The sequence below is a fragment of the Podarcis gaigeae genome, assembly GCF_964106915.1.
Source record: "Podarcis gaigeae genome assembly, chromosome: 8".
NCBI classification, from domain to species: Eukaryota; Metazoa; Chordata; class Lepidosauria; order Squamata; family Lacertidae; genus Podarcis; species Podarcis gaigeae.
In genome coordinates, this window is record NC_139684.1 from 44,002,978 (window position 1) to 44,027,646 (window position 24,669).

A 24,669-nucleotide genomic window follows, 5' to 3' on the forward strand; every position below is an offset into this window, starting at 1 on the left:
TGTCTTGCAAAAACTCAGTGCTTCTGTTTAGAGCTACTGCAAGATGACTAATCACCGCCTCTTAGAAAAATAGGCAGGTCCCCCCCCCCAAATGCCATCTTAAAGGGAACAACTTACCATAACCAATATGCTTTAAAGCACAGATGGAGAAGTTGTAGGTATTAAAGCTCCAACCATCCTTGATTATTAGCCAGGCTGGCTGGAGCTGATGGGAGGTTTGAGTTCAGCAACATGGGGGAGGCACTCCTCATTCCCTGCTTTAAGGACCCTGCAGCTGCTCATGGAGGTCACTACAAGTGTTAAATTTTCACACAGAAAGCACTTTTTTTGTACAAGAGCTGGTGAAGACAGTTTTTGCAGTGCTGAGAAACTCACTAAACGCAGCTGTGCTGTGCTGTGTGTAAACACTGAAAGATTCAGTCATTCTACACAATCATTTCTAAGTTAAACTACATCCAAGTGCTTTGGGTGTAGAAAATCTGTAATAATAAGATTCTCACCGAGCCTCAGTCATTGAGGGAACTCATGCCCCCCCCATATCCAAATAATATTGAAAGAGATACACACAGCTACAGCCATGGAATCCTGTTTCTGTAGTTTGAGAACAATCTGGTTTAAGAATTAAACTGCAAGACTCCTATAGACTTTGACACACACTAAAACGCAGGGGGGAATCTAGCTCTATGTATTGTTCTTCAGTATTTATCATCAATTACCAAGCAAATATTGCATGTATATTTAAGATATATTCTAGCACAAATAGCTGGTTTTCCATTTAAGGTAAAGATTTGTTTTATTTAAACTTTCAAACAGTATTTGAGTTATTGTGCTCAGTTTTGGAAAAAAGGCACGCACATATTTTCTATGAGAGCTGTTTTTTTCTAAATTTGTTTTCATTTTATCAAGCATGTAAGCTATATAAAACATTTTGTAATTAAATGAAATGGGGAAATGTTCAAAATAATTACTGACATTGACACAAGAAGGTATTATTCACAGTACATATTCCTATCTCCTCTCCTCTTTACCTTGGCTAAAAATACCCAATTCCCTCAACTGTTCCTCATAAGGCTTGGTTTCCTTTATCATATTGGTAGCCCTCTGCACACATTTCAGCTTGTTAATATCCCATTGACACTTAGGCAATCAATATTCTTTATTCTCATTTCATTTTTTTAAAGAAACAACAGGAAATATGAATACAAAACTTAAATGGAGTAGGTTCCATATAATGTTTCTTTACTTTTTATTATTTATTTATTATAAATAATAAATTTATTATAAATAAATAAATAGAGTTAGCAAGCTCAGCTCCAATGTATAATGCTTATAAGGAAAAGTACCACCAAGGGCAGGAATATGCCTACATAGTTAACCTACTGAGCTATTGGAGGAAATAAGGCTTCTTTCAGAAAAGTTTTATCCTCATTAAAACAACGAAAGAATACAAGCAGGCAAGAAGGAATTCAAAAAGCAGAGCATATTGCTTAAAACTTAAGACTAGCAAAAATAAGAAATACACTGGAGCAGGAAACCAGCTAAGGAGGCAATTTGACCTATTGATGGCAAGGGAATCAAAGGTGTACTACAGGAGAAAAAGGAGATTCCAGAGAAGCTGAATGAATGTTGTGCATCTGTCTTCCTTGTGAAAGGTAATGGCCAGATCCATGTGTATGAACCGTGTCAGGAAGGAGTTTGAGGCAAATAGTGGTGAGAAGAGATAAAATTCCAGCCCTTACTCAGAAATTAAAGATGAAAAGAATAACAGGTCCACATGTCATCCACTCAAGTTCTTAATTTGCTTGTTTTATACCAAAATATTTAATTTGTCCCTAAAATCAGCCTCTATATCTAAACACTGGAAAGTTAACTCCAATTTTAAAGAAAGGATCCAAGTAGAATCAAGGAAATTACAGCCCGGTCAGCTTACTATCTGTTCCAGGAAAACTGGTGGAAAGCATTAAAATCCCAACCTCACTCTTATGGCATCCAAACTGGAGTCGTAGTGGATAACTTCTTGAAGATGTTGGCCCAGGGTGCGACAGCTGTGAAAAAGGCAAATTCCATTTTAGGGAGCCTTTGGGAAATGATTAAAACAGCACTGCCAATGTCATAATGCTCTTATTAAAAACTGTGGTGTGACCACAGTTTGAATAGTGTGCTCTGTCCTAGTCTCACTGTATCTCAAAAAGGATATTGTAGAATTGAAAAAGGTTCAGCAAAGGACAAGCAAAATAAGAATAGGGCTGGAACAACTCCTCCATGAGAAAAGGTTACAACATATGTAGCTTCTTAGTTTAAAGCAAAGATGAATGGGAGACAATGATTGACATAATAGAGGTGTCTAAATTAAGCATGGATAAAGTTTTTCTCCCTCTCTAACACTAAAACCCAGGGCCATTCAGTGAAACTGAATGTTGAAATAATCAGGACAGATAAAAGGAAGTATTTCTAACACAGTGCATAGTGAAAACGATGAAATTTGCTACTGTAAGATGAAGTAATGGCCACCAACTTGGATGGCATTAAAGGGGTTTAGACTACTTCATAGAGAATAAGGCTATTGGCGGCTACTAGCAATGGTGATAGTATTGGAATTGGTATGCCTCTGAATAGTTGAGGAGCACAAGTGGGGAGAATGCTGTTGCACTAATGTCCAGCCTGCGTGCTTCCCATAGGCACCTGGTTAACCATGGTGAGAACAGGATGCTGGACTAAATGGGTCTTACGCTCTTAGAGAACAAAAATTTAGTATGGTCAGCTTACTTTCTGATCATTGGTTCTAGGAACAGCATGCGCTACAAGATTGTACTGTGGTATTGTTATTTGGCCATCCCCTGTGGAAGCAGCTAACATATCCCCTTGTGACAAAAGCAGAATAGCCTCTGCTTTACAACCGCTGGCACACACTCTTTTGAGCCATTACATATACTACTACTACTACTACTACTACTACTAAATTTTATTTATATCCCGCCCTCTCCAGCCGAAGCCGGGCTCAGGGCGGCTAATAACAATAAAATAGTGCATAAAAACATTATAAAATTAATTAAAATCAAATTGATGGCAACCATAGGCTAAAGTTCTGTAAAGACTGCCAAAGGAGGGCGTCAGGCTGCGCCCTGACCAAAGGCCTGGTGGAACAGCTCTGTCTTGCAGGCCCTTCAGAAAGATGTCAAGTCCTGCAGGGCCCTAGTCTGTTGTGACAGAGCGTTCCACCAGATTGGAGCCGCAGCCGAAAAAGCCCTGGCTCTAGTTGAGGCCAGCCTAACCTCTCTGTGGCCTGGGACCTTCAGGATGTTTTTATTTGAAGACCGTAAGTTCCTCTGTGGGGCATACCAGGAGAGGCGGTCCCGTAGGTACGAGGGTCCTAGGCCGTATAGGGCTTTAAAGGTTAAAACCTTTAAAGGTTAAAATACTAAACACTTGTTTTCAAAAATTTATTTTAATATGTAAGGTACTAATCATTATAATATGGCAAAGGTGACTAGATAAATCCAACCTGAGAAGAACAAGGAACTTCAGCAAAGACTATCATTTCTGTGTGCTGTTGAAAACCCAGCATGCCCATGCCAGCAATGCTCTTGAGATCCTGCAAAACAAAAACAAAAACAGGAAACAATGTGAAAATAGGATCATAGGATGGTGGATAAGCAGATCATTCTTGCCTGCTGTGTCATATTCCTCAAAATAAAAATACTGGTATATCATTAACAAGATCTTATGGAAGGCAGCAGTCATTGAACAATTACTTTTACCTTCTCCCAGTTATTACTCTCCTGTTCCTGCGGTAGGCACAGTTCCTTTGGACTCTATGCAGAGCAATCCCTCTGTCTCCCATATCACTTCAAGTATTACTAGCTTGGAAATACACTAACCTTGTAGAGTGCACTTGGGAGCAGAGTTCAGATGTTGGTGGCATGTACGTAAAATGAAAAGGGGCTCTTCTCACACACTCCTGCAGGAAGGAACAGAAGCAGATTTGTGAATTTGAAGTCAGGTTTGCTACCTCGCTCTGTCTTTTGAGATTTACAGGCTACTTCTTTCCCAAACCACTCTCTGCAGGGAGGGTGGGAAGAAGGGAAGAGACAGGGATTTCAAGCCATGAGGCCACACAACTGGTGAGGAAAAGTCATTCACATTGCACAAGTGAATATAAAACTCTACACTCTGCCTATTGGTAGAATCAAACATGAATACAATATTTGGAGTGGGTGCAAAGAAGAGACCAGGCTTTCTCAGACAGTTGTCAGGGAGCCCCTACTCACACTATGAGAATCCTGGCTATAAACCAGTGTTTCAAAGGGTTTTTACCATGATTGTTCACCCAGATCAGATTTACCAGCTGTTGAACTCCAAGCTGTTCTTCTGGCCTAGTGATGACTTTTGAGGCTCCTGGCTCCCTTCCCTTTCCCAGGACTCCCTCTGTGCATCTAAATTGGGCTGATACCTGATGCTGTTGAACTTGCATCTCCTTTATCCGGCTCTTTTTGGACATGTTCACAGCTACCAATTCCATATTACTGGATTCTGGAAAGGCCGTGGTAGTATGCTGCCCTAGGGCTTTCAGACTGGTACATGTGGGACCAGAGAAAGTCTCAGTAGGCTCCTCATCTAGAGTCATTTGTTTCCTTTTAGCTGCCACACATGTCCTGCTTATGTCCAGGAATTTCTCCCCAGATCTTCTCACCGAAGTCTGATCCCTCTGCAAATGGGCCATATGATCTTCCTCTGTATTTTCAGACAAGGACCCAAGAGAGATATTTCTCTGAATTGGGGAACGGACAGAAGAGCGAAGGCACATATTAGTGTGAGAATGTGAATTCCTCAGTGATGGGCCACAGGGAATGGTTTCATCAGTATTTGCAGTTTTGCTGACACTACGTGCAGTGATCAATGCAACAGAGCTGGATTTTTGACTGGCAGATTCCTTGGGAGATGTACTGCTGTGAAAAGGAAGTAGTGATGGGGACACAGTCTCTTTTGGCACATCCTGGCCAGAGCTACAGTGGGACATATGAACACGAGGTTCCAGTAAATCTGGGGTGCAGCTGTTGGAGCGTGGAGTCTCTTCTTCCCCGGCAGTATTAGCCATGAGCACCTGCTGTGCGCAGGGGAGGCTGTGTGATATACCAGATGTGTCTGCCAAAGCAAAAATGGAAACACACAACTACTTTTAAGTCATATAAGAAAACAAGCAGGCTACTGTGAACCTGGTACAAATGATCTCAAAAAGAATGGCTGTGAAAGTCAAGTCAACATAAAATATACACAGCTACTTGCAAATATATCCAAGAATTACACAATATTCTGAAGGCTATTTGCATGTGGGTAATTCTGCCATTTCAAGGGGACAGGAACAGGGACATGAACCTGATTTGTAAGAGATTTTCACTGGCTAGATGACAATGTAGGCTCCAAATAGGCCATAACGGGAGGGCAACTATAATATAAATAATTTGAGCTTAGTGCCACAGTAGAGCATGTCATCTTAGTGGGTAAAATTTATTTTTTGCAAATTTCTTCATTTGGGGGGAATCTTAAAAATATGCTTTTGGATGTGAGGAATTCAAATCTGCTATTTTTGTGATTAGACATTTAGCTTACCAAGTCTACATTTGATTAAGAAGCAAATAAACTCTTGGAAAACACAAAATAAGATGTTTAACCTTCTGAAAGTGTCAGGTAATATAAAATATGTATTAAATATATTGTATAACTGCAAATACTTGGCAATCATTTCTAATGATTTCTATGCACTTTTCCACACATTTTAATTACCAAGCAAAACAAAATTATATTTATTTAACCAAAGTAATTTTTTTTGAATTCCCAAATCATGTTACAACTTTTTAGCACCCCTCATTTTTGGAATCTGAAAATTGAAAAATTCAACATGCCCTAGCGCACAGGTAGGTTTTACACATCTGGTCAGCAACCAATTTTCCATTTTTCCCTGTAACACTTTACCCACTGACTTGTCTAATTCAAAGCATGAGCCAAATGGGGTGTGATGCAAGAGATCAGTGAGTGATATCTCTCTTTGTGTGTGTGTTTCCTTTAAAGCAGCACAAAGAGTTCACATTTTGATTCAAGTAACAACAGGCCGGGGGGGGGGGGGTTGACTCTTTCCTGCCTATCTCAATCTAGCTTCCAACTCCCTAGTTGCTGTTTGTCTCACTGGAGAAAAAAACACTCAAATGAGGCTTACAGCAGCTTCAAAGAAGAATGTGGTGGTTTCCTTTTCCAGCTCAATCAAAACTTAAGCCCGACACAGGCACTTTAATAACAGAATTTAGATTGGAACATAACCTCCTTCATTATTTTAGATTTGGGCCCAAGACACAGACAAATTTAACTCTCTCACCCTCAATATGAACAGAGTCAGAGGCTTTGGCAATGCCCACTTCCTTTTAATGCAGCCCTGTTGCTCATATCCCTGCAAGAGCAATGGCATAAGCGAATGGCATGAACAGCAGAGGTGCATAGTAAAGAAAAGCTCTGCAAATTGCTATTCACACTGTAGGAGAAGGGTAAAAAGCCCTTTGTGTCTCATCTTACAAAGCAGAAAGATGGTGAAGTGAACTATGGTGTTGCCAGGGCTTTTTTCAGAGGGAACTCACAGGAACTCAGTTCCAGCACCTCTCAGGTGGGCACCATTGCTACTCTAAGAGAACAAGGGATATGTTCATGGTAGAGTTGCCATATTTTGAAGCGGAAAAGAGAGAACATATTTGCTGACTTCTAGTTCACTATTGTCTACACTTACTGGCAGCAGCCCTCTAGGATTTCTAGAAAAATAGCACTGGGAAGGAGAAAGTGTTGAAGCATGGAAGAGACCGGCCCAATTTAGCCACTGTTTCCAACCAGAATGTAAAAAACAAGCAAACCCAACCACCAGTTAACACCTAAGATATTTAAAGACAGCAAGTGTGGCTGCAACAAAATCAGATTATTCCGGCTGCCAGTTTCTAGTAGAAACTCAAGATGGACATACTTGCACTACTAAGGATGCCTGGTAATGTTTTTGCTTCGCTGTGAATTAAGTATACATGTCATTTTCCAAGTATCTCCTCCAAAAAAATTGAGAATATAATTTTCAGAAATCATAATCCACCCAAAGTTAAGAATATCTAGGTTCCATTGATTTCTAAAATAAATGACTTACGTCACTTAACTTTAGCTGGATAGTGCCCAAACCTCATTATTTTGAAAGCAAGAAAGGAGCAAAATAAATAAACGTTTAATTTTTGAAACCTTGAGAACACTGAATCACAGAAACGTTTAGCAGCCTAAACTACAATTTTTTAAATAAATCAAAATATCAATTAAAAACATCAACACTTAACTTCTTGTGTCATTTGTATTTGATTTCTTCAATAAAACAGTCTGACTTTCTTTCATGCTGAAAATTCCAATTATACTTCATCTTTACTATCAAGGCCAAAATAAATATCCACTGATGCAAATACTTGGTACAAAGAGAAACAGAACAACTTTCTTCACAGGCAGTAGGACAACAACATAAATACTCACCACTGGAGGTGGACAGAGTCATTCCTGGAATTTCATCCCAAGGGTTTTCTAAGGAACCATCTGGACTTTCAGATTCAGCTGCCAAAAAAAAAAAAAGAGTGCAATCAATTGTTTCCCTGCAAATAGGCCTCTTAAAGGTGCAGGCAACCCTGAGGTCAGGTTAAAGTAATGGGAAAGAGCTCTGGATATTCAAACAATTCTAGAAATTCTCTCTTCCAAGAAGGCAGCCGGTGTAACCAAAGTAGGACAGAACTACCCTCTCCCCTCCCAAGCTGCGTTAAGGTGGAGCATGGTCTGCCCTCAAAGTAAGTTCAAGATAATTCAAAATATCATCTGCAGAGCAGGTTTTCAGAAATTAGTTTAGTGGAAAAATAAGAGCAGAGGTTCTGAAGTTACATCTACTAATGCTTATGGAATAGCTTTGAACCACATGCACAGCATTGTAGCTTGGGGAGTGGCATTTGATATCTTATCTCCACATCCTTTCAAGACTCCCTGGCCGCATATGAGACTACTTTCAGCCATCCACGGTCACAAATGTTTTTTCCCTGTCAAATAACACCTATTAAAAAATTTCATGCTATACTGGAGAACTGCACATCTGTAGTTATCAATGTGCTCCTTAGTCCTTATAAGGTTTCATCCCAAAATCTAATAGCAAAGCAAGCCACCAGATGTATCTGAGCCTACAGTAAATGGGTATAAAGCATGAATATTGTCAGGTTTTGAAGAGATTACAGAGCACATGGCTCTCAAACACCACTATCCAGACCTCATTAGATAGATTAAGAAGCATAAGCAAGTGAACATTTGTCAGCTTTCCTTGTAACTGAGTCAAGGGCACTTGCTGCAGCATTTCAAGGTCTCAGCAGATTTATTAGTTTGGTGAATAATAATAATAATAATAATAATAATAATAATAATAATATACCACCCTTCATCCAAGGATCACAGGACGGTTTACAGTATAAAAACACAAAAAATACCATAGTAACAAACAATAACTCCCTACACCCATTGCCCTGCCAACCACTGGCATGTGGCACCCAGAAGACTGCCCACTAGGGAATGCGATACTCAGGCAGAAAGAGGTTTCCACCCTTGGCTTACAAAGTTGGGCACCAAATGAAATTCAACTTCCTATGACTATTATTGAGATGCTCCTCAGTAGGAGCTTTGGATACAGACAAGCAACCATTATCTGTAAAACTACTGATTTCATAATACAGTGGTACCTCAGGTTACATACGCTTCAGGTAACATACGCTTCAGGTTACAGACTCCGTTAACCCAGAAATAGTGCTCCAGGTTAAGAACTTTGCTTCAGGATGAGAACAGAAATCGTGCTCCGGCTGTGCAGCAACAGCGGAAGGCCCCATTAGCTAAAGTGGTGCTTCAGGTTAAGAATAGTGTCAGGTTAAGTACGGACCTCCGAAACGAATTAAGTACTTAACCTGAGGTACCACTGTAGTCTTCTAGACTTTGAGAGCTCAGTTGTGGACCAAGGTGTCTTTTAGATAATGTGATATCCCCTTAAGTAGAAAGCTGCACTTGTGTCAACAGAAAAGCTATACATCGCTTTTGTGGCCTTGCAGGCAGAGAGACAACTACTGCTACTCACCACTGAAAAAAGATACAGTACTTTGCTCATCATCTTGAGTACTCTCAAGAATAGCTTGAGAGGGCTCTGTAAGATAAAGTACAATCTGATTTTTACCACGGACTCCCCCAAAAAGACATGTATTAGAACCAGCCATTAAAAAATTAACACCATCAGTAAAAAAATGGAATGAAAAGCACCATAAATATCACAACAACCAAACCAAGAGGCAGAAGCAGCAAGCAAAAGCACTTTTCCATCCCCATTACACTTTACCCCTCCCCAAAGGGCTGGACGAAGAGGTGTCTTCACCTACCAAGGAAACAAGACTGTGAAAGACTAGGCAGCATTTCTCTTATCTCCGATCTTAACACTTTGACTAGTCTTTAAAATGAAGCAAGGAAGAAAAAGGCACCAGACACCAAAAGCTCTTACTTTCTCTTTAAAAGGGAGCAGGTAGAGGCTTATATGTGATCTTAGTACCATGAAACTTGAACTCTGAATCACCTGACATCATAAGTTGCCAGGGGATTGGTAGGCTGTCCACCTGGCCTGTGGAGGGTGGGCCAGATTCAGTTCTTCTTATCTGACAAATGCACCACCTCAGCTCACAGCAGCCCTCACCCTTAATTCATAACGATCATTTTAATGGTAGCAAGATTATAAGATCTATGAGATTCTGCGCAAAAAAACAGCAGTGGTGGACAATAAAAACAGCCAGACCTTGCACTCTCCCTTCTACAGTAGCTTGGGTATTAAAATGTAGTTCCTGGTTGTGGTCACAGAATCCTCTGTCCACAAAACCTCAACCTTGGTCTCTCAAACATACTGTACTTAAGCTTTGTCAGTCCTTATAGATTGCCATTAAAATGATGGCATTTAGTTATGAAGTTCTAGGGACACTTGATATTCTAAAATAAACAGAACTGCTTCGTAATAAAGTATCCCGCCAAATTACTTTAGAATGGGGTGCACTCTGAATCCTCAATTACAGTTCTCACAACCCCTAGCTATTGAACATGCTGCCTGGGGCTGATGGGCCCAACAGCGTAAGGAAGGCCCCATCCTTAACTAAGGTAATCTTTCACCCAGCACTCTGGCACTCACTTGGTAGGTAGGACTTGTGAAGTAATGCTTCATTTTCTGCACTGATCATCAACAGGTTGGCTGGGATGGCAAAGACATTCTGGTGAACATGAAATCAGAATTGTTACTCCACTTCTGCTTCCCTGCATAACACAACAGATCCACGCAGACCCAGCCAGTGCTTAACAGGCCAATAAATCTTACCAATCACATAACTGTCCAATAAAATAGAAAATAAGGGACCCTGGTGAGCAAATCACAGCCATTTACTGCCAGTATGGAAATTCTACCAGATCCACTGATTTGAGAAATAAAAATACCTGACATCTGCTTTACTTTCAGGGTTGAAGGTTTTATCAGTTTTGATCTGTATTTTTTATTCCTTATTCTTCCATCATCTATCTACCCATTCAACCATCACACCCACACACCCCATCCCTGTGATTTTCAGTTGAGATGTCACAGGCAGAACAGACCTTATCTTGCTTGCGTTCCACCTGCCATTTGGTGTCAGGATATACAGCCAACTGCTCAGAATCCAACAGCTTGCTGGGGTTCAATAAACTGAGACAATCCTTGGCATTTTCTTTTAAAGTACTGAGTTGATCCTGCTTTATCTCCTGCAGTACTTCAGAAACAGATGATGGCTCTTTACAGGAAAAGGAAATGTGCACAGTAAAATAGGGTGTTAGCTTTGGAACAAGAGTCCCATAACATTTCGTATTAGAGCTAAATGAAAATGAAACAGATGCCTACAACACTAGGCCAATTTTAAAAGTTAGTCAGAAATATGCTTGCATCAGTCTTTTTGTAATTTGATCCAAGGTAAACATATTCTGGCAATAACAAGGTGAAAATTTCTGCTGTCAGCAAAACACATAAATCAGGATGTAATCTTGCTATCTAAAAGCAGATTACAAAATGTTTGTCCTCTGCTGTAAGTGGCCCAGATGCACCATTGTCCACTGACAGTTAAGGGATTTTGTTTAGTGAAATCCACCTCTTTTGTTGAATGTATACTAATCTGGCTAAAACAGTTTTACCCATTCTTAGAACTGTAATGTTTTTATTTGTTTTATAATTGTGTATTATATTGTTGTAACCTGCCCTGGGATCTGGTAAAGGCAAGAAAGAATTTTTAGGAATAAATAAAAGTGACACAGAGCTATGCAATGCAAACATCCATCAATTCTCTGTTAAGGCAATAAGGGACAGAAAAACCACTTACAGTTAGCCTGAAACTTACACTCACTTTACTTATGCAATCACAACCTTATGCGGGTGACCAGAAAATAAACAAATAAATCAGAAAACCACAGAAAAAATAGGGTTAAATCAAAACATGGTAGAGAAACAACAGTTGGCAATCCCATCTGCCAATGTAGTCACCTGGGAGAGTGTTTGGGCACCTTCAGAGAATCAGAGTGAGAAAGGGTCCAGCAATTGCATGGAGAGCAAGGGAAAAGTGACCTGAAAGTGAGCAAAAGCCATCTGGAATGTGTGGGGAAGGTTGACTGAGCAAGTGGGGGTGGTCTGAGAGTGATGGGAGTTGATCTGAAAAGTGGTCCGGAAGCAAGGGGAGGAGGTTTTTTAAACATGGTTTTTTAATGGCTTCTTACAGGTCTTCCTGGCTGTATGTGTTTTGTCATTTATGTGCAGTTCCACATAGGTTGCGGGCTTGCAGTACTGCATGATGCAAGTATGATATGGAGACTTAATTAATCTTATACCAACCAGCCCCTTCTATTATGTTACACTAAGATTTCCCTTTAGATACGTCCAATGCTCACTATACAATACCTGAGCTGGACCAGGGCTGGAGAGCAAGGCTTTTCCTGAAAGACACAAACAAAATAGAACCTAGAGTTAAGAATGGCAATGGGTTTGCAAAACCTTCAAACAACCTCCTTTTTATGTCTGAATCAAATTTTGCTGTTAATTGATTTTATCTGACCCAGTTTGATCCACTCTAAGGATGACATTTTAGCACATCCCTATTCCAAAATAGCCAACCTAGCAGTTCGAAAGCACCCTCGGGTGCAAGTAGATAAATAGGGACCACTTTCTAGCGGGAAGGTAAACGGCGTTTCCGTGTGCAGCTCTGGCTCACCAGAGCAGCAATGTCACGCTGGCCACGTGACCCGGAAGTGTCTTCGGACAGCGCTGGCCCCTGGCCTCTTGAGTGACATGGGCGCACAACCCCAGAGTCTGGCAAGACTGGCCCGTACGGGCAGGGGTACCTTTACCTTTACCTTTATTCCAAAATACTTGTTATGACATCTTAGAAATGGCTAGTACAGTAAATCCCTCCTTCTTTCTGAACAGCTCATTCTTTCTCTACTTCTGGATTGATTACAAGAAAGTAAATATCTCAGTTATCTCCTAACTTTATTATCTCCTAATAATTTTCCTTACAAACATGTTCTACTGCAAAATTTGGCATTTGAAACAAGAGAAACTGATGTGTGGACTATGGATGATTCCTATATAGTAGAGTCTATATCATCATCTAGTGAAAAGTTATTGTCTGTACATACAGAACTACTGATCAATTCCAGTAATATATTTTGCTGTTCATTGCACTATCCTTCCTCCAAGGAGTTCAGAGTAGTGTCCATGAAGGTTATTCCATGTTATCTTCACAACAGCCCTTTCTGTACTGAGAACCTGAAGTTTTGAGCTCTCACTGTTCTAAAACAAAAACCTTACTAATATGTGCAAAACAGAACCTGAAACGTGTTTTGGTAAGCCACATAGAATATTTCCACTGCTATCTTAAGCTAACTCACATATTAAGCATAAAGAAACAACTGTTGGACCATGTACTTACTGCCACAGTTCCTTTATCTTCTCCAGTACAGAGGGCTCCCGGTTGCTATAAAAAGATGACATCTTAGCATTCCCAGCTTTTCACCATAGTCCAAAGTTACCACTTAAGCTTCTCAGAGCAGAAGAACAAATGGATTAAAGAATGGATTTCGAAACCTGACCGATCATACGAAAAATTACAGAATACTCTTAGTTTCTGAATATGGTAGATCCCAAGGCCATCAAAAGTTACCAAAGCCACTTGGAGAATTATTATTATTATCATTTTTAAAAACAACCAATTTGCAGCTTCAATTTCCAGTAACAAAAACATCACTAAGTAGCAATTCTCTCAAAAATGAATGGCTGCCTCCAGGGTACACTGCCTGTCATCTTTCCAAATCCCCTTCTTTGACAATTTGAGAAAGCTACAGCACTGAACTAAAAGAACTAACTACACAGGACGCTAATGAAAACATTTCCCCCAAATATAAATTGGTATTCAGCAGAGGCTATTTTCATTTAAATTGTGGCTAGGAGTAGAAGATTTGAACCTTCCCACACCATACACCTCACCATACCTGGAGTTTCTGAGATCAAACCATACATGCACCTCTGTGTTGGCACTTAAATTTTTAAAAGCCACAATATGCTTGCTAACCACCTCATTCACATCACAGGTAGTAAGGCTCTAACAAAATAAGACTGTTGGGGAAGGACACATACCAATTCATTCTGCCCAGTTTAATTTACCAAGATTAAGTAAAATGTGATGCAAATTCAAGCAGACTCATATAAAGACTCATCTAAGCATTTTCTAGCCAACCTTCTTCCATGCAAATTCACACATCAAGCCCATAACAAAGCCAAGAGAAAGTCTCACCAGTCTTGCTGCCTCCGTTCCCTCCGCTTCATGGGCATCACTCGGAAACAATCAAGTACCAGGTAAAATCGGCAATCCTCCTGAAAGTGAAGGAAAGGCAGAATTAGGTATGTTGTGCCTGGATGAGTATTCAGTCCAACATAAGGCAACACATGTTCCCAAATTTGATTTACCTTATTTTTTGTCCCATAGGACGCTCCGTCCCATAGGACGCACCTAGTTTTTTTGGGGGGAAATAAAGGAATTTTTTCCCTTTATTTCCCCCCCAAAACCAGGTTGGGGAAACCAAACCAGGTCAGGGAACAGCGGTATGGCGGCGCTGCGCCTCCCCGCTGTCCCCTGAGCTTGTGGGGCTGGTGCGAAGCATGCTTCTCCCCAGCACCAGCCTCCAAACCAGGTCGAGGAACAGTGCGATGGCAGCACTGCGCCTCCCCGCTGTCCCCCGAGCTTGTGGGGCTGGCCGATGTCTGCCCGGAGCGCGGGGCGCTCTGCTTCAGGGTGCTTTGCGCGCCGGGTGGCAGGCTGCTATCCGCAGCGTGGGGAGCCCTGCGGGAACTCCCGCGGGCTCCCCAGGCTTGCTGATAGCTTACTGAAGCCTGGAGAGCGAGAGGGGTTGGTGCGCACCGACCCCTCTCGCTCTCCAAGCTTCAGCGAAAGCCTGTATTCACCCCATAGGACACACACAGATTTCCCCTTCATTTTTGGAGGGGGAAAAGTGCGTCCTATAGGGTGAAAAATACGGTAATTATTACTTGAATGCAGAGGTGCCAAGTTGCCCCCAAGACTGAGGGGGCCCAGTGTGCATCATGTGTGACGTTGCACCATCTAGAGGAGGTTGAGCACTTTGGCCACTGAAGCTGCAACACATGATGCACAATGCTTGTGATGTGCATGCATGACGCACGCTGGGCCCCCTCAACATCAAGGGGAACCAGCCCCTTTCCAACAAAGAGTGAGGGGGCAGAAGACACATAAACCCCCTAGAGTTAGCACACCTGCTTGAATGATATGCAGGGAGCAGTGGGAGGTGGAGAGAACAGATAAGCAGGGCCTTTAACAAAATCCAGAAGCCCCCTTCTTGGCTTTCCCTAAATTTAATCATATTATGCTCCCACAGCATAATAGAGAATGAGAGATGAGAGGAAGACAGCCTTCAGTCCATTAATATTAGTAAGCGTAAGATTTGTTGGGAAGGGGGGGGATTACAAAATGCAAATGTCTCCTTGCTCTCTCCAGCCAACATAGACTTGCTTCGGAACAATGTAACTGTCCATGTCAGCTGCTCAAGACCAACCTGTGTCCCATATAAGCTGTGCCAACAAAATACCACTTGGGACAATAAAGGATCCTTCACATGTTAGCTTTGCCCCTCAGGTTCATGGGATAAATGTGACCTTTTCACAAGAAACTTAGGCTAGAAAAAATTATCTACCCACAAAATGATAATGATAAGTAAATAAATAATGAGTTCCCAGTTTTTAAGATAAAGACTTTCCTTTCCTTTAACAAGTATCATTTAAGTTTTCAATAACCTCATGAGGTGGGTTAGGCTGAAATATAGTGACATGTTCAACACCATCTTCAGGTTCAGCATTTAAAACTTTGAAAATAAATTGCAGTCACAGAAAACAACAACAAAAAAACACCATCTTCAGGGCCAGAGGGAGATTGGAAACATGCTTCACCACAACTGCCCCCATTTTCAGGACGTAACTACTCACAAACTCACCTTAAGAAACTATAATGCTGTATCAATTTTTTTAAAGCAGGTGGGAGAAGTCACCTCACAATGATACTTCTTCTGCCTTAAAGACACTCAGAATGCTGACAAACTCAAATCAGACAAAGGTTTGTGCCAGACAGCCTTCTGTGTCAGGAGAAAAGTCAACCAACTCAAGAGTCCCACCCTGACTATTATCCTAGCAGAACCTCTGAAGAGCAGATGAACCCTAATACCACAGATAAAATACAAGCCAACCTGTGGAGGCTGGCTGAGGCCTTCACATGTTTTCCCGCCAATTTATGTGAGGCAATGCAGGTGCACCTGATTCTAAGTACCGTATTTACTGGAACGTAATGTGCACATTTTTTTTGCAAAATTAGGATGCACATTTGATTTGATGGCACATTTTCAATCGCCAGCAAATACTTTTTTGGTTTCAAGGTTTTGAAAATTGAGGTGCACATTAGATTCGATAGTGTATTAGATTCGAGTAAATAAGGCTACTTCTTTCTAAACACCTGCTTTCTAGGCTCATAATTGAGCCTGAGGTGATGTCAACAACATTTTTTTTCACCATAGGTCTGGTCAGAGGAAACAAAGGCAATTTTGGTAAAGAAAACTGAGGCTGCAATCCAATTACTATACATAGATTTTAACTGATTAATGGTAGGTATTTCATTTTATTTATTTATTATTTTATTACACAACATACAAATGCACTATAAAAACACAAAATACATAATAAAAATAACAACCAAACCCTGCCCCCCCACAAACCAATATCCCTCATGCCCCCCACCAGCTCCCACAAACACATTTAAAAGATAGTATAAGATGTTAATCAGCCCAAGGTCTGGTTGAAGAGGAGCGTTTTCACCTGGTGCCTAAAGGGGTGTAATGAAGGCGCCAGCTGAAACCTCCCTAGGCAGAGCATCCCACAAATGGGGAGCCACTGCAGAAAAGGCCCCGTTCTTGTCTTGCCACCCTCCAGACCTCTGGTCGGGGAGGCACACAAAGAAAGATGAGGATCACAGAATCCAGGTTTGTTTATATGGGGAGAGGCAGTCCTTGAGGTATTGTGGTCCTGAGCTGTTTAAGGCTTTATAGGTCAAAACCACCACTTTGAATTGGGAAGGAAACTAATTGGCAGCCAGTGCAGTTGGGCCAGAATCAGTGTAATATGCTCAAACCCGTCTTGCTCTGGTGAGCGAGCTGGCTGCCAAATTCTGCAAATTTTACTGATCGCCAGTAAAGAAAATAAAGTTAATTAATTCCAACAAAGATGGCAAAAGATGCTAGAAATGTACATCACTGAAGAAATATGGGGAAATACCATATTTTTCCATGTATAAGACACCCCCATATATAAGACAACCCCTGTTTTTTTAACCCAAAATTAAGAAATTATGTTGTTTAGCTTTTTGGTGAGGTGGGGAAAGTCACTTCCGCCAATTGCTCATCCACCTGCCCACCACTGTCAATCACACAACACAGCCACTGCTGATCGCACACCTCACCACAGTCGCCAATTGTCTGCCCGCTTGCCACCACCAACAGCCCATCCGCCCACTTGCCACAGCCACCAAACACCGGCCCAATTGCCACAGCCAATCACCAGCAGGCCTTGCTGCGGCCACCAATCACCCGCCAAATCGCCGCTGCCAATCTCCTGCTTGCTGCTGCCATTAATCGCACATTCCGCCTCTGCATTCACTATCCACATATAAGACAACACCCAATTTTTGCCTTTTTCAAAAAGCAAAAAAGCATAGTCTTATACAAAGAAAAATATGGTAAATTCTCTAATAATTTGGTATCCTACAGACCCAGCTTCCTATTACCTCAGTGGCATAATCCCATAGTAGGCAGCAGACTTTCCTAAAACCAACGGTCCTTTAGAGGCATCTGGGAGAATGCATGTGAGCTAAAAGTGTGGTGTGAGAATACACACAAGCCGTAAGGCTTCAGTGTCTCTGTGCTCACTGGTTGCACACCTGACCTTTGTGCACTGAGTGCAAAGATTCAGTCACGTTCAGTTTTAAACGGTTAGACTCCTTGCCACGGTAAGAAACTCAGTATAATCGCAATCTCAACTTTAGGGAGGATTCTGCCCAGGTTCAGCTAAGCATGGTTAGGACCAACCTGTAGATAACTGGGAGAGGGTGGCAATGCAGTTTTTTATGGATTTTTTTTTTATGTTTTTAGATATGTTGTAAGCCGCCTAGAGTGGTTGGGGAAACCCAGCCAGATGTGTGGGGTATAAACAATAATAAATTAAATAATAAATATTCATGTGCCTTACCACTTTAGCTTCTTCTTTAAAACAAACCCTAAAATTCTGCAGGACGATGAACTGGCCAACAATACTGGAAAATCCAGACTGGGGTAGAGCACTAAAAAAAAGAAAGAAACATGTATTGCCTCTCGTGATAGCCATGCCCAATAGTTTGCCACATTGTCTAAAAGGCTGCAATTCCAAGCAAAATTTGGAAGAATCCATTCATTTCCTCAGAATACTGAAACTTTCAGCTTCCGTTGTTAAAAAAGGGACATCCAAAAACAAATACTGTAGATAACAGTAAAGATATGTTTCAAGAATATATTTATTTTTAAATACTTGTACATCATCATTCAAAGGCTGCAGGTAAAAGGTAAAGGTAAAGGTACCCCTGCCCGTACGGGCCAGTCTTGACAGACTCTGGGGTTGTGCGCCCATCTCACTTAAGAGGCCAGGGGCCAGCGCTGTCCGGAGACACTTCCGGGTCACGTGGCCAGCGTGACAAAGCTGCATCTGGCGAGCCAGAGCCGCACACGGAAACGCCGTTTACCTTCCCGCTGGTAAGCGGTCCCTATTTATCTACTTGCACCCGGAGGTGCTTTCGAACTGCTAGGTTGGCAGGCGCTGGGACCGAGCAGCGGGAGGGCACCCCGCTGCAGGGATTCGAACCGCTGACCTTTCAATCGGCAAGTCCTAGGCGCTGAGGCTTTAACCCACAGCGCCACCTGCGTCCCGACAAGGCTGCAGGTAGTTTAAATCAAAACACAGTAAAATAATATAATCATGCAAGTAGTGTGCTTGTGTGCTCTGTGTGACCCAGATTCTTTAGTCCTTACTTTCCTTTAGCTAGGAACACATATTGCTCATCACTCACCCCTATGTCGCTCCCTCCTCACACTACATTGTTCAGGGGGCGGGGTGGGGAGATCTTTCAAGTTCTACAAAAGCCCATGGGGAAAGTGCAGAATGAAGTTTGCCAACAGTGTGCAAATGCAAATGTGCACATATTGGTTTGCAAAAATTATTCTAAGAACAGAACTTACACTGTCTCAGAGTGAATAGAGTAATTATGTATGCAGGACCTAAAATATTATGGAATTTACTCTGCAAATAGAAATTAACAACTGGTTGTCATAGGCTCTCTTGTGTGTCTTAAAAAGTGAAGAATGCATGAAAGGTCTAAAGTTAATTTTTAAAATGGCATTCTTGTGTTATGAGACTTCTGGTAGATTTTGTAACACAGAATTTTAGATTGCTTGGCACAGAATGGTATGCAGATTGCTAATGTGCTAGCTTTTGTACATGCATGTACAAAATGTACATGTTTCATAAAATTTATACACCACATAATTCTAAGAAAAAGCCTAAAAGTGGTTTAAAACCCCAAAGCAGTAATAAAAATGAAAAACACAAGGAACCATAACAAGGTTCTCTAACAAAGCAAGTAAAGTCACCACTACCTATGCCTCTCAGAAATCTATTGCAGCAGGGCCCACGGCACTGTTAATTTAAAAGCTAGCTAAACTAAGGATTAGCTACTGATCAGGACTGACAGAGGATACAGCTTTATGCCTTAAGCCTCTGGTTTGTGGAAGCTATGATGGGACAAGGGAAAAGTGGAGTGTGTGCTGATTCACACAGTAGCCTTTTGGAATCCTTCAACCGGGGGGGGGGGGGGAGAGAATCTTGCACAATTTAGTGAAAGAATCCAGTCACTTGGGCCACCAAAGAGATGTTGCTTTAACACTGGACGATGAAGTCACTGACCTCCATAAAACAACTGATTAGTGATTTGAACTGGCAATGTATCCACATCAGCACAACGAAGAGAAGTATGAGACCATTTTAATTAGTTTTTCTTAAGAATTATGCATTGTAGTGGGCCGCTTAGAATAAAATAATTATCTTCAAAATTCATATCATTAAAACACTGTAATCAATCTCCCCAAAGTCTCCCTTGCTTATTTTAATACTTTTAAATTTTTGTTTGAATATTATTTTAATTTTAGACTAGTCAGTTTGTTTGCTTTTAAAGGCTGTGTGACAGGCCCTCAAAACATTTCCATTTTTCTTAAGTGCTTGCCACAAGCTCAGCAAGATAGAAACAAGGGTGGAGAGCAGTTTGGAACCACCAATATTTATTGGTACTCTATCATGTTCCCTATAATAGGCTGCTTACCCAAACACCAATTTTCCCCCAGCAAATTTGATGATTAGGACCTGGGAGACCTGGGTTAAAATCCTCTCTCACCCAGGAAGCTCACTGGACAATTTTGGGCCACTCACTGTCTCTCAGACTAAGGTACCTCACAGGGTTGTTCAGAGGATAAAATGTAGATTGAGGAGAATCATGTACACCACCTTAAGCTTATTGACGGAAAGCTGAGATATAAATGTAGAGTGGTACTTCAGGTTACATATGCTTCAGGTTACATATGCTTCAGGTTACAGACTCCGCTAACCCAGGAATAATGCTTCAGGTTAAGAATTTTGCTTCAGGATGAGAACAGAAATCGTGCTCTGCCGGTGCAGCGGCAGCAGGAGGCCCCATTAGCTAAAGTAGTGCTTCAGGTTAAGAACAGTTTCAGGTTAAGAACGAACCTCCGGAACGAATGAAGTACTTAACCCAAGGTACCACTGTAGTTCATACATAAAGTGTAAAAATTACCATTTTGTCATCTGAACAGCTTTGGCTGTAACATCCACTTGGATATAATGATGCCCATCTGCAATGCACAGAATAGCTGCTGGAAGCTGCTCATCATGATCTAGAGCCTTTGTTTCATTTAGAACCTAGCAATAAATTGGGAGATAAGGCAGGAAAAGAAGTCAGGTATTTCCCACACATATTAAAAATAGGGACCAAGCCACTCTAGAGTCTTTCATTCGTTTTTTGGGGGAGCAGGGGCAGGATGAGGAAGATATGGAGACCCACAAAGTTTTGAAAGCCACAGTATGGCAATTTAGATCTGCACATGAGAAAAAAGCAATAGTTGTGGGAGCAGGGGACTTCCCATTTTTCAGAGGATGAATACTCCTGTTGCAACAGGAATCATCTTAAAAAGATCAGTCTCCTAACAAGAAGAAAAACTCTCTTCTAAGCTGGTATGTGCTGACTTCCAATTTTTACAAGTACTTGTATTAAAAGACAAAATGGGGGAGGGGACTTCAATCTGCTTCCCAACTAAACAGGGGCACCATTTTAGTGAATCAAAATATTGTAATTGATCTAACTGATCAACCAACTTAAACACTGCAGGTCCGGCTATAAGGCACATAGGCTGCAATCCTATGCTCATTTACCTGGGGGTAAGCTCCATTAAACACAGAGGGACTTGCTTCTGAGCAAGCATGCATGAGATTGCGCTAATATAAAGCAACTCTTATGCTCAAGCAAAAGGTCTCCTCTGGATTCAGAAGGCAGAACATAGCCACTGCCTCAGGAGCAGCAGAAGCATCAATTATGTCCACATAAATGTGGTGTAAGAGTGCTGAACCAGGACATGGGACACGCAGGTTCAAATCCCCACTCTGCTATGAAGCTTTCTGCCAGTCTTTCCCTCTCTCTCGCTCACTCTGCCTAATGAACCTCAGAGCAGAACCACTCAAAGTGGTGGTACATGGACTGGGGCAGGTCTGTGAGCCATCAGCTACTGGTCCGTGGTAACTTCCTCACAGCCCAGGTTCAGTTGGACACTTCAAGATAGCTTGAGAAGCGCCGCCTCACAGCATTGTTGTAAAGAGAAAAATGAGGATGGAGACATTGTTCTAAGCTCCTTGGAGGAAGGGGAGTATGGAATTTTATTTTATTTTATAAATTAAGAGTTCCCCATTCATCACTGCCTAAAAAGTCACATTAATATACCCTCAGGACATGTCCAAGTTGACCCTCTTCTCTGGTTTCAGAATCCTTGTACTCCAGCAGAAGATTCACAATCCAAGGTTCCAAGTAGCAGGGCCTGTTTGTCTGGCTATCTTCATTGTCTAAACTGGAAAAAATAAGTAATTACAATTACTAAGGCATGGGAAAATGTGCAAAATAGGAGGAAAGGGAAGTGGCATGGCAAAAAAAAAATTGCTTGATGGTATCACACTAAATATCTTCCAGATTGCTATACCATTAAAACCAATTGTGCATTTATTCATCATTAAGAAAACAGAAAAACACAGAGAATGTTTGAGACAACATGAGCCATGTTACTCCGGAGAATGCTTCATATGCCCTTCCATATGTATGTAGGTACACAGCCAATCCATGTTCAGCCATCTTAATGGGACTACTAGGACCTTAACACTTTCATATTCAATGACCTCACCTTCTCATGTAACCATCAGTATAGTAAACAATTTGCAAGTTGGTATACAGAAAGTTCATCCAAGAAGCTCTTCATTTTAACTAAAACACTATTCTTATTTGATAAAAAACAGAAACATGTACAGGGGAACCTCATGTTACGTACCGTCCTCCTTGCGAACGTTGCGGGTTACAAGCTCCGCTAACCCAAAAGTAGGTGCCCCTTGTTGTGAACTTTGCCCCGGGATGCGAGTGGAAGTCATGCGCCGGCAGCATGGCAGCAGCAGGAGGCACCATTAGTGAAAGCGCACCTCATGTTACGAGCAGTTTTGGGTTGCAAACTTCCAGAACGGATTAAGTTTGTAACCGGAGGTACCACTGTATTCTAAGCCAGGTGCAGTGTGGTAGAAAATTAGGTGTTTTGAGGAATAAGTTATGAGCATCATAAAATTTTTATTTTAAAAAACACCCTTGGTTGCAAAATTTACTCCTGTTGCACATCACTCTATTTTCAGATACTATTGCCAGAAATCAGAAGGGCTAGAAACTTGCAATATAAGTTTTGCAGAATTCTGTATTAGAGTCCAGATTTAGAGCAAAACTGGGGTGCAGGCAAGCAGTTCCTGAGAACAGAAGATCTTCCTTCCTGATACAGTTCCACCCATTAGTATCACTCCTTTCTCTTTTCTATTGAGATTCCCAGATTGCACTATGGGATTAGGAAGGGGTTTGCATTCACCCAATACCAACATAAAAAACTTGCACAGACATGCCCACAAGGTCACTCACAGGGTACTCAAAGTGGTCTTTATCACGCTGGTGAATAGCATAAGGTTACCAGATTTTTTTCAGTGAATCCGGGGACACTTCACTCTGAAATGAGTCAGAATGATGGGATTGTCAGGAGACTGATTTGTAAATCTGGGGACTGTCCCCGGGAAACAGGGGTGTCTGGTAACCTTAGAATAGCAACCTAATGCAGATATGAAATGACAGGGCTGGTCGTTGCTGGTCCAAGAAGAACTTACAATTTTGGACACCCACTGCAGAGCTACTATAAATGTGGGTTGATGCAAAAACAGCAGGCTCTCATTAAATCTAAATGTAAAACCTGTGTTGACAGAACACTTTCTCAGACATAAGACAAAATTCAGACTAAACTGAGTGGCAGAATCATTCTACAAACTATTTTATTCCCTAGTAAGAGGGAAAATATAGAGATAGGTGAACTATTGCTATTTATTTATTTAATGTATATACCATAGCTTTAGGTATGGGTTTTACACACGTATTTTATGCCTGGCCGATAGGACTGGTTATATTACTTGGAAGGAAGCCCCAGCCCAACGAAATGCACGTGAAACTTCCATAGAGTAAAACCCTGCCCACACTTACATAGAAGCTAAGCCTCACTGCAATCGTTCGGAACTCGCAGCGCAATAAGCCTACGCAGGACGGAGGATGGATTGTATTTGCGCTGGAAGTGCATCCAAGTGGTCCAAAGCAAAAGATGCGGTGCGCGCCTCTGTACAGCAACGGGAAAGTAATGTCCCGAGGTGGGAGGGCTGCTTCGGAAAATCAATATCCTACAGCGAGTAAAAGTCCGATTAAAAGGGAATTACGAAACACTCAAGAGCTTCGCCACCCGCCAGCTTATTCGGCGGCCTCTGCCTGCCAGCTACGCCAACGATACCCGGGACCTGCAAACTTACCCCGTGGGCTTTGAGTCCCGCAGCGACCTCAGCTCCCGATTCATAGGGGCAGCTGCCGAAGACCCGTGTCAAAGCGACCTGCCCCTTTCTCTGGATAGGAGCGAGGCCTCATTCCCGCTCCGCCAGCTGGACTCCTCCTCCCAGCGACTTCCCAACGCGACCCGAGCTAGGTGGGCTGGCCGGAGGACGGGAGGGGAAGGCACGGGCGGCCCCTTCGCGTCTCGCCCTCCCCTCCCGAGCTTCCCTTGCAGCGCCTACAAAGCAGGAAGAGGAAGCGACGTTGGCGCGGGCTTTCCGTTGTGCAAAGTAAACAGCTCGGCCCGCTCAAGATGTCGGACGCCGAGGCGGGCAGATCCGCGCAAAGAGACATCCTTTCCCCCCAGTTTCCTGAGCCTTGCCAACTGGCCCAAACTGTGCTGGCTTGAAGCAAGCTCTGAAGTGCACTCAACTGCTCTGTGAGCATTTTCATCTGAAGGCAGGATAAAAATGTTTACAATAAATAATAATAAATAATACCTTACTATATTTTCCGCACTTCCCTTTTCATTTCCCCAGGCCTTTAAAATTATATTATTGCTTTATGCTGTTGTAGCTCTCTGGATTTTACTCTTCTGTCCTCAGTTTAAATTGTTTTGCAGTCATTTTTCCTCTGTTGTATAGTGATTGGTGATTTTATAATTGTACAGTATAGCACTTTGTTATTTTTTGAAATTTTGATTGATTTAATTCTGAAGAATGTTGATTATACC

General features: G+C 41.8%; 1 protein-coding gene across 7 annotated transcripts; it reads right to left on the bottom strand.

Moving 5' to 3' along the window:
• Window positions 1-1,138: 1,138 nt before the first annotated feature.
• LOC310850633 (uncharacterized protein) lies at window positions 1,139-24,450 on the bottom strand. Of its 7 annotated transcripts, XM_083752275.1 has the most exons (9): window positions 23,921-24,450; window positions 21,780-21,903; window positions 20,583-20,707; window positions 17,939-18,029; window positions 13,914-13,993; window positions 13,053-13,097; window positions 12,023-12,057; window positions 10,244-10,871; window positions 8,910-9,223 (listed from the first exon to the last, which is right to left on the bottom strand). In XM_083752275.1, exons 1-8 carry the CDS (start codon window positions 23,962-23,964, stop codon window positions 10,633-10,635), a joined length of 783 nt encoding a protein of 260 aa, XP_083608401.1. In that variant the 5' UTR covers window positions 23,965-24,450; the 3' UTR covers window positions 8,910-9,223; window positions 10,244-10,632. The 7 variants fall into 7 exon arrangements, with proteins under 7 accessions (XP_083608399.1, XP_083608396.1, XP_083608400.1 ...); XM_083752273.1 differs by lacking the exons at window positions 12,023-12,057; window positions 13,053-13,097; window positions 13,914-13,993; ... (2 more) ...; window positions 21,780-21,903; window positions 23,921-24,450 and adding exons at window positions 1,139-2,045; window positions 3,503-3,592; window positions 3,879-3,958; window positions 4,451-5,142; window positions 7,537-7,614 and having other exon boundaries at window positions 9,158-9,223; window positions 10,244-10,620; XM_083752270.1 differs by lacking the exons at window positions 12,023-12,057; window positions 13,053-13,097; window positions 13,914-13,993; ... (2 more) ...; window positions 21,780-21,903; window positions 23,921-24,450 and adding exons at window positions 1,139-2,045; window positions 3,503-3,592; window positions 3,879-3,958; window positions 4,343-5,142; window positions 7,537-7,614 and having other exon boundaries at window positions 9,158-9,223; window positions 10,244-10,619.
• Window positions 24,451-24,669: the final 219 nt, after the last annotated feature.